Source organism: Acipenser ruthenus, chromosome 17, assembly GCF_902713425.1.
Source record: "Acipenser ruthenus chromosome 17, fAciRut3.2 maternal haplotype, whole genome shotgun sequence".
NCBI classification, from domain to species: Eukaryota; Metazoa; Chordata; class Actinopteri; order Acipenseriformes; family Acipenseridae; genus Acipenser; species Acipenser ruthenus.
Genome location: NC_081205.1, coordinates 25,209,351 through 25,223,636, shown reverse-complemented (window position 1 = coordinate 25,223,636; position 14,286 = coordinate 25,209,351). Strand labels below are relative to the sequence as shown.

Below are 14,286 nucleotides of genomic sequence, written 5' to 3'. Positions count from 1 at the left end.
CCCCCATGAATTGATGTTCAAGTCATAAGACATTAGAGACCAAGTAGCCTCCAATGACATTTTAATTCATTTTTCACTTTTTTGTGTTTCTGGGTTATATTTCTTCCATGCAGTTATTACTATTTTTCTCTAAATCTGCCTTTACCAAACTCGCCTACTCTACATATGTATAGACAAAGAGGTGGGTCACAACCCAGAGCCACTCAGAATGATTACAACACTGTAAAATAGGATGGGAAAAATTTATTTCTTTACTTAACTGTTTCCAAACATACAAACATTAATTCAGAACAAAATGGACCCACTTGAAAACATCTGAAGCTTGGTAATAATCTTTAATCCATGGCAAGAGTTTACAATAAATATAACATAGGTATTGGTTCCTAACTAGCCATGGAATAAAATATTCATACATAATACAAGCTACCCTTCTGAATGACACCTTCATATTATCCATTCAAAAGAGAAAGGACCAGTTCAGGTACATCCATAGTCTAATGTAACTGACATTTAAGATAAACATTTACTAGAACACATCTTACAATCCACAGAAACAAGAGCAATATTTGTAAAACTACTTCAGGTGTATAGAAACCACTTAAAGTATCAAACACTGTACAAACATTTTTATTTCTTACCTACCTTTTTATATGATATAATTGCCCTATATAACACAACAACCCCCCCCCCAAAAAAAAAAATAAAATAAAAATAAATCTGGTTGCAGACTTGCTTTTTCTTATCTAACTATCAACATGTATTAACTTTTTTTAATTGGGAAACTAATAAAAAGATGCTGGGATGAAGTTTATTTCTGGCATTCCTATCTTCACCACTCACTGAAAGGTGACATTTAATCCATCCATCAGGTATTTACTATTGGAATCAAGGTGAATGAACTCCACTGTGTAATGCTGACGGTATGCCCCTCCCTGCACACAAGTGTACCAGTTCATAGTTGCTCGCTGGCTAAACATACCTGTACTGTATATAGCAGGTTTGGCATATTTATCAGTTTATGACCGAGCCACAACATTTCTACTATGATAATAAACATTACCTGTTACAAGTGGTTACAGTAAAACAAATACATACAAAATAAAACCAAGCTCTAATTGTATACATTTCTAAGTGGCCTTACTAAACAATATAAATTGTTCAAGTAAATTTATTTATAATGTTACTAAACTGCGTTCAATATAAAACTTTTTTTTAACACACCTCTTCTAAAAGCACTGGAAAGCGGCAAGCTTCAGAATTCACAGCTTAACCTTATGGGTAATCCTACTAAAAGGTCTATGGAAATCACAATCTTTTAAGTCACATTAGGGTTGCTGTAAAACTGAATTACATATACTGTACTGTGCTGTGCTGTGCTGGTGGAGAACAAGGTAAAGGGAGAAACAAGGTTAAGTCAACTGAAATGTAGTGTATTCATGATCTTGAGAAGAGATGTTTTAATTGCAGGCCCAATGAGGTCACTCAATAAAAACAATTCCTATGGAACTGTACTGTTTTGTCAAACAAGCAATGCATTGTGCAGTATAAGCTTTAAGTTATCTGTCCATCCGGCTGTGGTGTGATAATTGTTCATTACCACGACCAAAACCCTTTCTACCATTTACCTTGTTCACAATTATAGTTTGTATTTTCACACAGAGAAAGTTGGTTAGCAGCATTACAGTGCAACTTTCCATCAGCTACTTAAACTGAAGATGCAGTTTTTTTTTTTTTATATAATTCTTTTTTTAAATTGTTTTTATCAATTCCATTGCAGTTTATCTATATAAAAAATGCAAACAAAATATTTAGGGAAGATAATTATGACTCTAGTGCTCTAGTAATGTTAATTTAAACAATATAACTTCTTGTAACATTGTCGAAAATAACAATCTGTGGGGGAAAAAATACTGCATCTTTACAAACAACTTCACACAATGCTTTTTACAATCATCGGTATTAAGAAAACGCTGCACTGCAGGGATAAGTGTCCACATAATATGGTTTACAAAGAAGAAAAGCATTTACAGCAGTACAGTATAGCTTTCCCAGTATGCCAGAGGACAAGGTCCTAACCTTTGGACTTGTGGCCTCTCTCCAAAGGTAATGAATGTCTTCCAAGTGTCCATGAGAAGTCATCATCTTGTTATAGATACAGGGGTGATAGGGGGCCTTGCCTTCTCCAGAGAAGTACACGTGGTATTGAGGAATCACCCCCACTTTATTAGCACAGATTCCCATGAAAACATCATCTATGTAGATTGTGGTGTTGAGAGTCATGGATGCCCTGTAGATTTTGTCAGCTACATCCCCTGAAACCACATATGCAGCACCTGCAGTGTAGTCTGGGTAAGACCACCACTGGTACATTTCGTGGGGAACATAATACTTGCTTTCTTTGATCCTGACTGGAGGGGCTCCTCTATGGACACGTCCAATCCAGAGATCCCGGACGCCTCTTTGATCCAAGTCTTGGAGATACTTTACCAGGTTGGGCACATGGATGAAGATGTCATCGTCCGCTGACATGACAAACTTGGCATGTCTGCAGTACATGTGAGCCCACTTGAACTGCAGGATCAACTTTAGGGTGAGGTTGTGGAAAGCATCAGTAAAGTCTTGTTGTATAAGGTCACCGTACTGCCGGTCTTCTCTTTCAAGATGCCTTTGGAAGACTTTTCTCTCCAATGGATGTTTGTGAACCCCTAATGCAAAGACAACCTTCACGTTGGCCTTCAGCTCGGAGTGGATGTACTTCTCGTTGCCCCAGGTGGAGCGGATAGCTTGGCGTCTCTCTAGGTTCTCTGGAGATGTCTTCACAAACAGCACAAGGAGCACATTTTGCTTTTCACATTTATCCTTGTGGTTGATCAAGTACTGGTAGTTGGGAAAGCTACTAGCTTCCTTCCTGCTTATGGAAAGGCTATCGTTTAGGAAATTATAACTGTTCAAAAGGTAACGATAGGAGTAAGACTTCATGTGACCTACAACATGGTTGTCAAGTTGTTCCCAATATATCATAACAAGGGAGAGTATGAAGCACGTAGTCATCAGCTGCAAAAACTTGCATATTCTAAATCTTCTGGCACCAATAAACATTCTGTAATCGTACTGTTACCTCCAGTCACAGTCAGGTCCAGTATACAGGGTTCAATGGGCTGTCTTTGTTCATCACAGTGTTCCCACAAGATGGCCAATCTTTGCACTATGCATGGGGTTGCTTGAAAACGGGTGTCCCATGAGAGAATTTTTAATTTAGAGTGTTCCTTTCTCAACAATTAAAAGGAAGATGTAAACAGATTTCTGCAATTTTATCCTCATCTTTTTGTGCTGCTCATTGTAGGCTCTGTAAAATAAATACAAAAAAAACAGGAAATGTTTACATTTTACAGAAAACAAATGCAATACAAACTTTCTTCAAGCACTTCCAGGTTAAACAAGCCTCCAAAATAATCACAGAATAGTATAGATTCATACATATGTTGCAGTAAATCCACATGTGTTATACCTATACACTGTATAATAGGGATGTCACGGTATACCGATTTTATGGTAAACCACGGTATAAACTGCCACGGTTTTGAAACCGCAACCATTTTTCTATACCATGATTACTGAGTTCAGGTTTGAGGTGATATGGGCGCATTTTTATTATTCACCGTTTGTTCATCGGTGAGCCACTGTGTTCATTAGAACTAACTAATGAACACTGACATCTCAAGTTTTGAAAATTGCCATGCATGAGATTATCTGACTAGGCTATTAAATAAGTGACGTCATATTTAATGTAAACCACCCTACTAAACAATGATCGCTAGCAAATGTAATTGTCAGTAAATGAAACACAAATACTCCAAAATATCAGCAAGAACAAGGCACTGTAACTTTTCATCACTGCCTTCCTATTAATTTGCCAAACCAAAGAAGTAACAGTAGCTATTATCTATCGTATCGGTCAAGAGAAACAAACGTAGCAAGCAAAGAATCAAAAAGTCTATTTACTACTATGTAACTAAGTCTAAGATACTACAGGCATTTGTATTATTTTTATTTTAAACGGTATTGTAAAGATGTTGCCGTCTCCTCAAGGTCTGTCTGACTCACAGTAGTCAAAACAGCCATTTAGTTTGAACATTGCTGGGTAAAGTCCATACATAAAGTTAAATGTACATTACCAAGTCTTAATGTCCAGTACTCTTAGTAACTTGCTGAATTTGAAAAATCAGCCCTGTATACTGTAGTAAGCATCAATAAAGTAAATAGCTTTTGTAATAGGAAAAGGAATAGAAATAAACATTACATTAAAATTGTAGAATTTACATTAAAATCTTCTACACTGTTTACAGAGTGATTTGCAAAGCTATTGCATAAATCTGCCCTTTATCATGTGGTTTGGCTACTAAGGAACAGATGTATTTACAGTAAATGTCGTAATTTTCTCTAAGTACTGCATTTAAAACACTTTCACATTTATCATGCTTTTTATTGAGGTTGTATGTGTAAAGCCACCAAAATCTCAAACTAAATGTATAACATGTAAATGATACAGTTTGCAACTTTATAAAAGCTGTTAAGACTTGCAATAACAGACATTACAGTTGAATAAAAAATATTGCGATCTGCCGCTTGGATATTTTTTTATTTTGTTTTGTTGCAATACACTGCTGTAGCTGGTATAGCCTACATATGGAGGCTGTGTGGTCCAGTGGTTAAAGAAAAGGGCTTGTAACCAGAAGGTCCCCGGTTCAAATCCCACCTCAGCCACTGACTCACTGTGTGACCTTGAGCAAGTCACTTAACTTCCTTGTGCCCTGTCTTTCCGGTGAGACGTAGTTGTAAGTGACTCTGCAGCTGCTGCATAGTTCACACACCCTAGTGTCTGTAAGTCGCCTTGGATAAAGACTACTAAATAAACTTTTTTTTTTTTTTTTTTTAAACATACCGTCTGTTGATGGCAGGCAACTACAGCTGAAGAGCAACTTCTGAACTCATAGTTCAAGCACCTTAAAAACCAGTGTTTGAATAATTGATGCTACTGTAGCCACTGACTGACTTTCTAGTGGTCAATAACCAATTACTAAGCATGTGCTGCATTTTGAATGCGCATTTCTATATTAGGAAATACACTGTGCAAATGTTTTACAGCTTAATACTGTACACTTAGTCATTCTTTACATTTAAACAAATGCATATAGCTTTCTACCAGACAAATACGTTGGGTATCATTAACTGGAATGAAACAGTTTGTGTCATTATCTAAAAAAGGCATGAACTGTCGACTGATGAGAGCTATCCATTAGGCATTGCGCTTGATGTTTTTTTTGTGTGTGCATTTGTAGAAGACTAGGTAAAAGAAGAAACAATTGGTGGTGTTGGTGTTTTGTAACTTAAGTCAGCCTACGCAGCATTTGACAAGCTGCACAAAATGTCAGCTTATCAACTGAGATGATTATCAGTTGTTAGTTGTGTTGGAAATTACAGTAACCCCAATTTTATGCAACAGTTGTGACGATGATCAAACAAGTGTAAAAATGTAGTATTAAATATCGTAAATAGCAGAACCAACTCACTGCAACTAAAACTTGTTTTTACTGAAAAATAAAACAGAGTATGGGAGCTGCAGTATGCTGTTTCACATGTTACACACAATCAGAGGTGCTGTCGCCAATTCTAGACAAAACACTTGGAAAATATTTAAAATATAAACATGCTGAGTTCATTGCAGTCATCAGCTGCATAGATGAACCATTCAGCAGAACGAGGCAACAAACAAGTGAGTACAGACATTAAGTTACTGTCTTAACAAGTTGTATTTTAAGCAGTTGAATATGATAGCAACCAACTTGCTCCTGAAGTGGATCCCACCCAGCAATTGAATTTGATGACCATTTTTTGGGGGGTCCTGGAGACATTGGCTCCTAAGACAAAAACTTTGTCTGGAGCCCTGCTATGTAATTTTGTTTTAAAGAAATGTATTTTAAAGAATAAATAGGAAACAAAAGCAAAACAGACCGTGAAGCTTATTTGACCAAAAGTGCGTTTACCAGTGTCATTGCAAACTTGCACAAGTAAATGTGACAATTGTGTGTTTATGTTTCATGCTTCATTTACTGTATCTTTACACATAACATATCATGACCCTTGTATCGCAATACGTATCATGAAGCCACTGCTGATACAACAAATACAATATGTGTGCCCATAATGGAAGGGTTTAGGTAACAGATTAAACAAATTTGCTGAGGACTGTCATTACAACAGCAAGTTTGTACTCAGCAACTGTGCACAACAATGATCAGGATATCAATACCACAGGTAGAACAGGTCTGCCAGTACCATACTTCTGTGGTTAGCATTACGGAATTGTGGGTCATCGCCAAGCTTAAATTTCAACGTCTGTTCTTTAACCCTTTCCTGCCTAAATACAATGAGCATAGACAGGCATGAATATGACCACTTTCTGTTTTAGCACTTGTAGTTTGGCAATCTTAAAATCTGAAAATTAAGATTTTAAATAACTTCTGCCGTTGAGGAGCTACAAGGTTTTGTCCGAGCCATGGTCTGTATGACAAAATATTGTAAGGTCTTGCTGTAAAATAAAGGAGCGCACACACAGGGGCCCCCTGCACCTGCTGCTATGCTGTCTCTGCCTCCATTCAGAGCAATATAATGGCTTTCAATACTTTTTGAAAAGCGAACAAATATCCAAGCGAATATTTAAATTATGAACGAATATCCAAAACATGAAAATCCTGTGTTCGTCACAGCACTAATTATATATTTAAGTGCTGTGACGAACACAGGATAATGTGAATGGCAACAGCAATGAATAACAATGGCAATCAACAGGAGTTAATAAAGTAAGCTTTGTATTCCATATACTGGGGGGCAAAGTGAGCAAGTATCAACGTATAACGATCTGGCTAAGTTTTTAAGATTAAAAAAGCATATAATAGAAAACAATTGTAAGCCACATCACTAAATCCTCACCTCTTTCCAGATTGTTTTAAATGCCAGCTTTAAAAGAAACATAAACCAATATCAAGCCCTCTAAAATTATACTAACTGTCAGGCCATTTTACACAAGATTGCTACTTAACATTGTGCTTGAAATAAAAAAAAAAAAAGATAAAGCTAACTTTTTTTTTTTTCAATAAATTTGTATTAAAACTAACACTTTGAGTTTGCTGTGACATTACTGATGCAATATATGGTTTTAGTGTTAAAGTTGAGTGCGGTGGCTGGAGTTTTGAATACCCTAAGTAGGCCAGTCACTTAATTTTATTTTATTTTTTTCTATAAGCAGACATGGAACTATTTAGGTACAGTACCAGAGACTTATCTGACCTTATGTTTCTTCACAGTTATTAGTTATTTGAAGGAAACAACTTGTTTTATCTACATGAAAAAAGTAACTTATATACCAGTTGAAATGATATTATCTTATACCTACAGAAAAAAATATATATATTAGTTTCGCTACATGGATATGTTATGATAAAATTAATGGAGAAATATCTATTTTTCATATAAAATGTTGCCATGTTTTATAGTTAGGTCTGAAAACATGTCTATTGTCTCACACCTGATAATGTATTTGGTCCTGCTGTTTTTAAAAGTTAAACATATTTAAGCCCTGGTGGTTGAGTATTTAGGTTGTATCTGTTATACAGGAACCTCCCCTTAGATCATAATATACACTATGATACAATAGCCTAATTCACAGGACTTAAAAATCAAACCTAAAACATTTATTAGGTACAATCCTCGGCTTTTTCTTCCCTTTTATCTTGGAAAGAAATACAGCTTTGTTTGAGAGATAAGAATATCAAAATGATTAGGTTACTTACCAACTCAAGAAAATTTTATCCATATAATAAAAAAAGTCCAGATTCTTTTTAACTTCACAAGATGTACTCAAGTATTATGAAGTCTTCATTCTAAAGAATTGAATTTGGTTCAAATTGGCGATTAGTTTTAACAGCAGCGTAACCTCCTCCGTAGAAAGGAGAACTAAAGAGAAAAAACTGCAGCTGCAGAGTGAAGTACAGTAGTACATACCTAACAGGACATCACGAGTGAGCTCTGCCCTCTTGCTGTCAGTACTGCAACTTCAACAGGCAGGAAACACATGTGGATGGACATACTCGAGATTTGCTTCGTATTTATCAGCAACAGCCTTGGAATGCTTGGCATTTATATGGGTGACTGCTAGGGAGTGATTTCCCCGCAGCTTCAAACCCTTTCCCTGTAACATCCCTCAATGATGAAGTCCTTTTTTTTCTTAAAATCTAAAAGGGTGAGGGTTTCCTTTTTAAACATTAAATGTACAGTCAACTCAATCCTGCTGGTATTTTTTCGTGAATTAGATGTAAATTATTGTGCCACTTATTAACCATAATACTGCCTGCAACAACACTACAGTGGAATGGGGTTCACAAAGTAATAAATACATAAATAAGGTTTAAAAATGTTTCTGTGATCCAAAGTAGAAAACTTTAAATTTTTGGTACAACACTGAATTTCATATAATTTTACTATAGCTAGAATATTGGAACCAGCTTGTAAAATGTTACTGGTTTTTGGAAAGACTTTAACTAAACAAATACGGCAGCAGCCAAGCTGTATATGTTATGAATAGCTGCTGGCAGTACATACAGACTCCAGTTAAGTCCCAACATGCATTGATAATGTACTGTAAATGGTTCTCCCCAATGCAGAACAGGTGAAATATAGTAGCTAACCCATTATTTATGAACATGTTATTTTAAAGATACAGCAACCAATTACAGTTTTTACATACACTATTCTCCAGCAAGTACTGCAACACAGAGTGAAAGGTGGTGTATTTTCGAAATGAATTGGCCTATTGTGAAAACATCAGGTTTGTTATTAAAAAAAAAAAAAAATGGACATCCGGTATGAACAGAAGACATGAAAAGCAACACTATGTAATGAACTAAAAGGTTTAGAAGACATGAATATGATTCACAAGTGTCGCCATGTTCAAGCAGGCAGATTCAGATCAGTTCCTTTAAAAATAATTTGAATCCTACTATACCCTCAGGGGTAGCGTCACTCTGCATGAATGTATGAAAACAATGAGGACACAGGTATTATTTTTCCTTATGCGGTTGTAAAGTCATTTAGTTGAACAGGTTTCTTTATCTATTCAAAGACAGGTGTTGGGGAGGTATGGGGATGTCATGAATTAAATGGGACCCAATAGCTAACAAAGGCTTGTGAGAACCTCAACAATAGTATAGTACAACAAACCTGCTTTTTACTGTGACAAAAGCTGAAGAAATGTTGATCCAATTATATATATATGTACTACCATATACTACCAGGTATTCTACTTACTAAATAAATGGATGCAGTTCATTTTTCTCTAGAAATCTTTGGTATGTGGATAAGAACCTACCCAACTTGCTAAGGACACTATTAGTTATTAAGCATAATAGTCTGTCTGCCTGCAAGTCACACTATTATGTAAATGTATATCTACATAGAGATTTTTGTACTTCTAGTGAAGTTTTCAGAGCAGCCACCCAAAACAAAGGACAGATAACATTATCTTAACACCAACAAACATTTACTAAAGGTATCTACGTTGATATGCAGGCTTTAGAGCACACATGTCCATGGCTCCTAGTAAGATTATATGACCACAGAACATGAGACCCCCTTTGTAATAGACTGATGTAGTTTTATATTAAAAACAAACCTTATTACAATTGAAAATATATAATGAGGTAGATAAGATTAGAATGTGGACTTTCATTTTGTTTTGAGCATTTGATAAAGCTTTTTACCTTTGGTGGGGACTACATTTAGATTTTCCAGACTATTAAACAAAACAAAACAAAAAAAAGCTAACTTCATTGTCATTCTCTTTTTTAGGCACATCATGAATGAGCTCATAGACACAGAAAGAGTATATGTGGAAGAGCTTCAAAGCATCATTGAGGTACAGAGCTTTTCATATCAAGGGACATACATACCGTCTACATATCCAGCTGTACAGTGACATCAAAAACGATTTCTAACACGGCCTACATTCACAGTACTGTATGTGGGATCGCATCTTGTAAACAATGCCCATTCAACGAAGATATACAGTAGTGTATGTTAGACCAATCTAGATGTATTCACCATGACTCCCTAAATAAATATGCAATTATGAAGAGAATATCAATACAGATGTTCATCTCAATTGCTGTGCTGTTGTTACAGGTATGTATGGAGACCTCCACTAAACATTCCCAGTAGGCATTTTGCAAATACATCAAGCGGAGCCTTTTATTGTACCATAGTGTACAACACTCTGTGTTTAACAGATCAACCCTGAAATAAGCATTATGATTACCTTAGCTACAAGCACAACATACAGTAGTTCAAGAGCTGTGTGGGTGTTTTTTGCTTACAATACAAGTGGCATAACGTATAGTAGGATATACATTGTGATTAACTGAAGGATTGTTTTCTGACCGGCAAATTTATATTAAAATATCAGAAACCTCAGGAGCTCTTTTTGTGTCAAGAAAAATGTATAACCGAATGTTGGTTCAAAACTTTATAATGTATATTACGTCTGTGTATGGTACAAACATGCTTGCTAAACTGCTCATTATGAAGACCTACCTTCTGTTTATTACTCTTACAGGGTTATTCTGCTGTGATTGACAACCCAGAATTTGCCAATCTTGTTCCAACTGCTCTTCAAAATAAAAAGGAAGTGCTTTTTGGCAATCTTGGTGAAATATATGAGTTCCACAACAGGTAATATGTTAGCTTAGCGCAAATTGAATTTGCATTGTGAGGTCATATTAAATTTAAAGCAGACTGACCACTGAGATACAACAACAAAAAGTTTGAAGTTCATGAAACTATTATAGATAGGCTGCTGTTAAAGAAGTCAGAAATGTTTGTGAAGCCTATAAAATTAACCACAACAGCCTATATTAACTTTGAAAAGAACTCCTGGGTTCCAGCTTTGTGAATAGGTCCACTGACGCCACAAATAAGCTTTTCCAAGCTGTTGTTTGTTTTCCACTCTGCTATCAAATTTCAACAAGCGTGCATTACACAAAACCACACAATGGGTTTAACTGAAAAGCTTCTGCACTGCTTCAGTGTTTTGCTTTTAATACCGGTACCCACAGACAAATGTGTTTTTATTTAGTTATCTTTTTAGTAGCATTTAGGCACATATAATTCAGGGGCCTGTAAGTAGTGTTCATTTTTTATATTTGTATTTGGTGGTTTTTCCTTTTACCAATGAAGTATAAAAGTCAGCTTGTTACAGAAAACGTAATTGTTTGAGTAAAAGTGAAAATAGAATTCTGTTTAAAAAATGTAATACAATCATCAAAGAATATTGTACTACTGTGATCTGTGGTCTTTAGAACAATACTGAGAATTATTTTTTTAAAGTTTTCAGTACAATAGCAGGTTTATGATTTTTAGACCAGAGTGCAAAATTAAAATAGAGCCCTTACTGGTTTATGCATGTGTGTACATATCTATCTGAACACTATTTCCTATTTAATGTATATTTTATATTGTGTCTTGTTTTGATATATACCTTCTTTTTTATATATTTATTTTAGGACATTTCTTAAAGAACTAGAAAATTGCATAGAAAATCCAGAACTGGTGGGAACTTGTTTTTTGAAGAGGGTAAGTGTACGCAAAGTATTTATTAGCAGTGAGAGTTTGAAAATATACCAGGTCTTTATTATTATTATTATTATTATTTATTTCTTAGCAGACGCCCTTATCCATTTAACATGACCAGCTGTAGAATAATTAATCTATATCGAAAATATCAAAGTTCCACTGATAAGACAGGCCCTAGGCTTCAGAGCGTCTGTCACTTTTATTGTCAGCAGTCTTATCAGCGCTTAGCAACAGTAACATTTCCTAATACGCTCCCCCCCCCACCCCCCCCCACACACAGCAGAGCTGTATTCAACTACGCAAACATTACCTAAACATACTTAGAAGCTTTCATATATATATATATATATATATATATATATATATATATATATATATATATATATATATATATATATACACACACATACACACACACAGAGAGATTCTCTCTCATTTGTGTTTGAATTGAAAGTGATGGTCTCAAGGAGTCGAATGGGTCAAAGTTCAAGTATATTTTCCTCTAGATGAATTATCACTTTTTGATATCACTACTGTGGTATTATGCCTTTTTTTGAATGGCTCAGGAGGCAAATATAACCTTGATATAGCCTTGATGACATATCTACATATATCACTGTATGTGTGTGTATATATATATATAATATATTGAATTTTTTTTTTCTTTCAGAAAGAGGATCTTCAGATTTATGAAAAATACTGTCAGAACAAACCTCGTTCTGAAGCTCTATGGAGACAATGTGGAGATAGTCAGTTCTTTCAGGTACACTTTGCTTTTATTTCATTTAAAATGTGAATTGAAATATTCATGGTATTGGGGCATCAGCTACCCCATAAACCCTTGAACTGTGAGTCTAAAAGATGGACTAGCCTTTCACCTCTCAAGGCCAGGGCATCCGGAATATGTCAAATGAGTGGTCTTGACTTACAGAACTGTCGATTAGAGGTCACAAATCCATTAAACAATTTGGCATAATTTCAGTCTCTGCTTAGACAGAGATCTTAAAAGCAAATTTAAAATGTGTCCCTGTTTCCTCTAAAAGGCATACTGTGCATTGTGAACTGAAAAGTAACAACAAGATTATTATTTCAGCAAACGGTAACACATTTTGCGGTAGTGTGGAGCACAGTCAAGCAGGAATTACAGTCATTTTAAAAGGTCACATTCACTCTGAGGTTTATTTTATATTTAGCTCATGGTCTGTCAGTGTCTTTAGGCTACATCTTTTACAAAAAACTACTGAAAAACCTTACTTTTTAATTGCAATTTGTAAAAGAAACAGCGGGCTACTTATCCATAATTGGGGTAAATTAGTTTTAATACTGTACCTGGTTAAACTAGAATGTTTTTATTTTTATTTATTTATTATTATTATTTTAAGAAAAAAACCTTGATTTTGCAGACAGCTTACTGAAACTTTTCAGTCTCAAGGCTAAGCCAAGGGCACTGACAAATGGCAGAACTGAACTGAAGCAAGTTGCTAAGTAAAAACACAGATCTTGCATAGGGCAAGCTAACTCAGGGTTTCCCAAACTGGGAGCCACTGCAATGCCGAATTTTAAATTAATTTCGGATATGCTCATGAGTCAGCATTTCATTGAATTTGTCCGTGTGGTTACTTAAGATAATCGTATTAATTTATTCATCGCTGTGGTTTAAATATTATAACTGAAATGCACCTTTTAGACATCAATGCAGTATAAACACATCAAAATGTAATTAAATTGTAAGATAGGTACTAGTACGACTACCGAAAACAGTATTTCATTTAATTCATCATTCTTCTTTCTGAATGAATCGGTAATTTATTAATAACTGTGTTCCCATAATTTGTGGTAATCCAAAAACAATCCTTTAACTGTGATCTTCTGACCTGGGGCAAGATCTGGGCAAACAGTCATAGTCGAGACATTACTGACTTTCTTTTTCTTATTTACTAATATTAGCGTATAGCTCTGGCGTTTATGATGGGTTTCGTAATTTAGTAGACTTCCATCATTTAATCTGGGCTCGGTAAATAAATTTGATGGGAAGGATCATTTTACCTGAAAATCTGTTGACAGAAGATCCAGTCATAGAGCAGCGGTCCCGTCCTTCTCGCTCAAGAGAAAACCGTTATGAAGAAATACAGCGACCGCTTAATGGCGCCAAAGGGATGCTGCTAGTAAAGCAGAGCGTGGCTAAGCAAGAACTCACAAGAAAATAGATACTGTACATCAATTGATGTTCGTTTTTAAAAATGGCTTGCTATAAAATAAATTATTTAATGATTAAGGTATGGGGATCAGTCGGATGCAAGACAATGTTTTTATTGACAGCTGTTACAAATTTATAAGTGTCGTGAACTTGTAGAACGTCATCACAGCACGCCCTCCCTTATCACACAGCAATCTCCGTCGTACGCTGCTGGCTGCATTGTAAAAGCAGGTAAATTAGTAAACACACTTCACAGTAAAATACACGATTAGGCTATATTTATGTGCTCGAGCTTGGAGGCACCATACATACGTTTTCTTGTATGGATTTTTTTTTTGTTTGCAGTAGCTGGATATTTGATGGAGGAAGAAACTAACACGTTTTTCGAAAATACGTTTGTTTTGGTT

General features: G+C 35.4%; 2 protein-coding genes across 20 annotated transcripts in view; one reads left to right on the top strand and one right to left on the bottom strand.

Moving 5' to 3' along the window:
- LOC117422987 (guanine nucleotide exchange factor DBS-like) overlaps positions 1-14,286 on the top strand; it is a 92,622-nt gene that overhangs the window by 59,700 nt on the left and 18,636 nt on the right. For all 16 annotated transcript variants that reach the window (XM_034038280.3, XM_034038263.3, XM_034038264.3 and 13 more), the window contains exons 16-19: positions 9,904-9,970; positions 10,667-10,782; positions 11,613-11,682; positions 12,353-12,445. In XM_034038280.3, coding sequence (XP_033894171.3) covers positions 9,904-9,970; positions 10,667-10,782; positions 11,613-11,682; positions 12,353-12,445 — 346 coding nt within the window. The remainder of the gene's footprint in view (positions 1-9,903; positions 9,971-10,666; positions 10,783-11,612; positions 11,683-12,352; positions 12,446-14,286) is intronic.
- LOC117422989 (lactosylceramide 1,3-N-acetyl-beta-D-glucosaminyltransferase-like) lies at positions 229-14,088 on the bottom strand. Of its 4 annotated transcripts, none has more exons than XM_058990222.1 (2): positions 13,729-14,088; positions 229-3,346 (listed from the first exon to the last, which is right to left on the bottom strand). In XM_058990222.1, the coding sequence occupies exon 2, from the start codon at positions 3,097-3,099 to the stop codon at positions 1,960-1,962; it is 1,140 nt and encodes a 379-aa protein (XP_058846205.1). In that variant the 5' UTR covers positions 3,100-3,346; positions 13,729-14,088; the 3' UTR covers positions 229-1,959. The 4 variants fall into 4 exon arrangements, with proteins under 4 accessions (XP_058846205.1, XP_058846206.1, XP_033894175.2 ...); XM_058990223.1 differs by lacking the exon at positions 13,729-14,088 and adding an exon at positions 10,645-10,727; XM_034038284.3 differs by lacking the exon at positions 13,729-14,088 and adding an exon at positions 8,062-8,162.

Bases quoted from the DNA above. Each gene is read 5' to 3' on its own strand.
- LOC117422989 (XM_058990222.1), bottom strand. From the start codon at position 3,099: ATGTTTATTGGTGCCAGAAGATTTAGAATATGCAAGTTTTTGCAGCTG.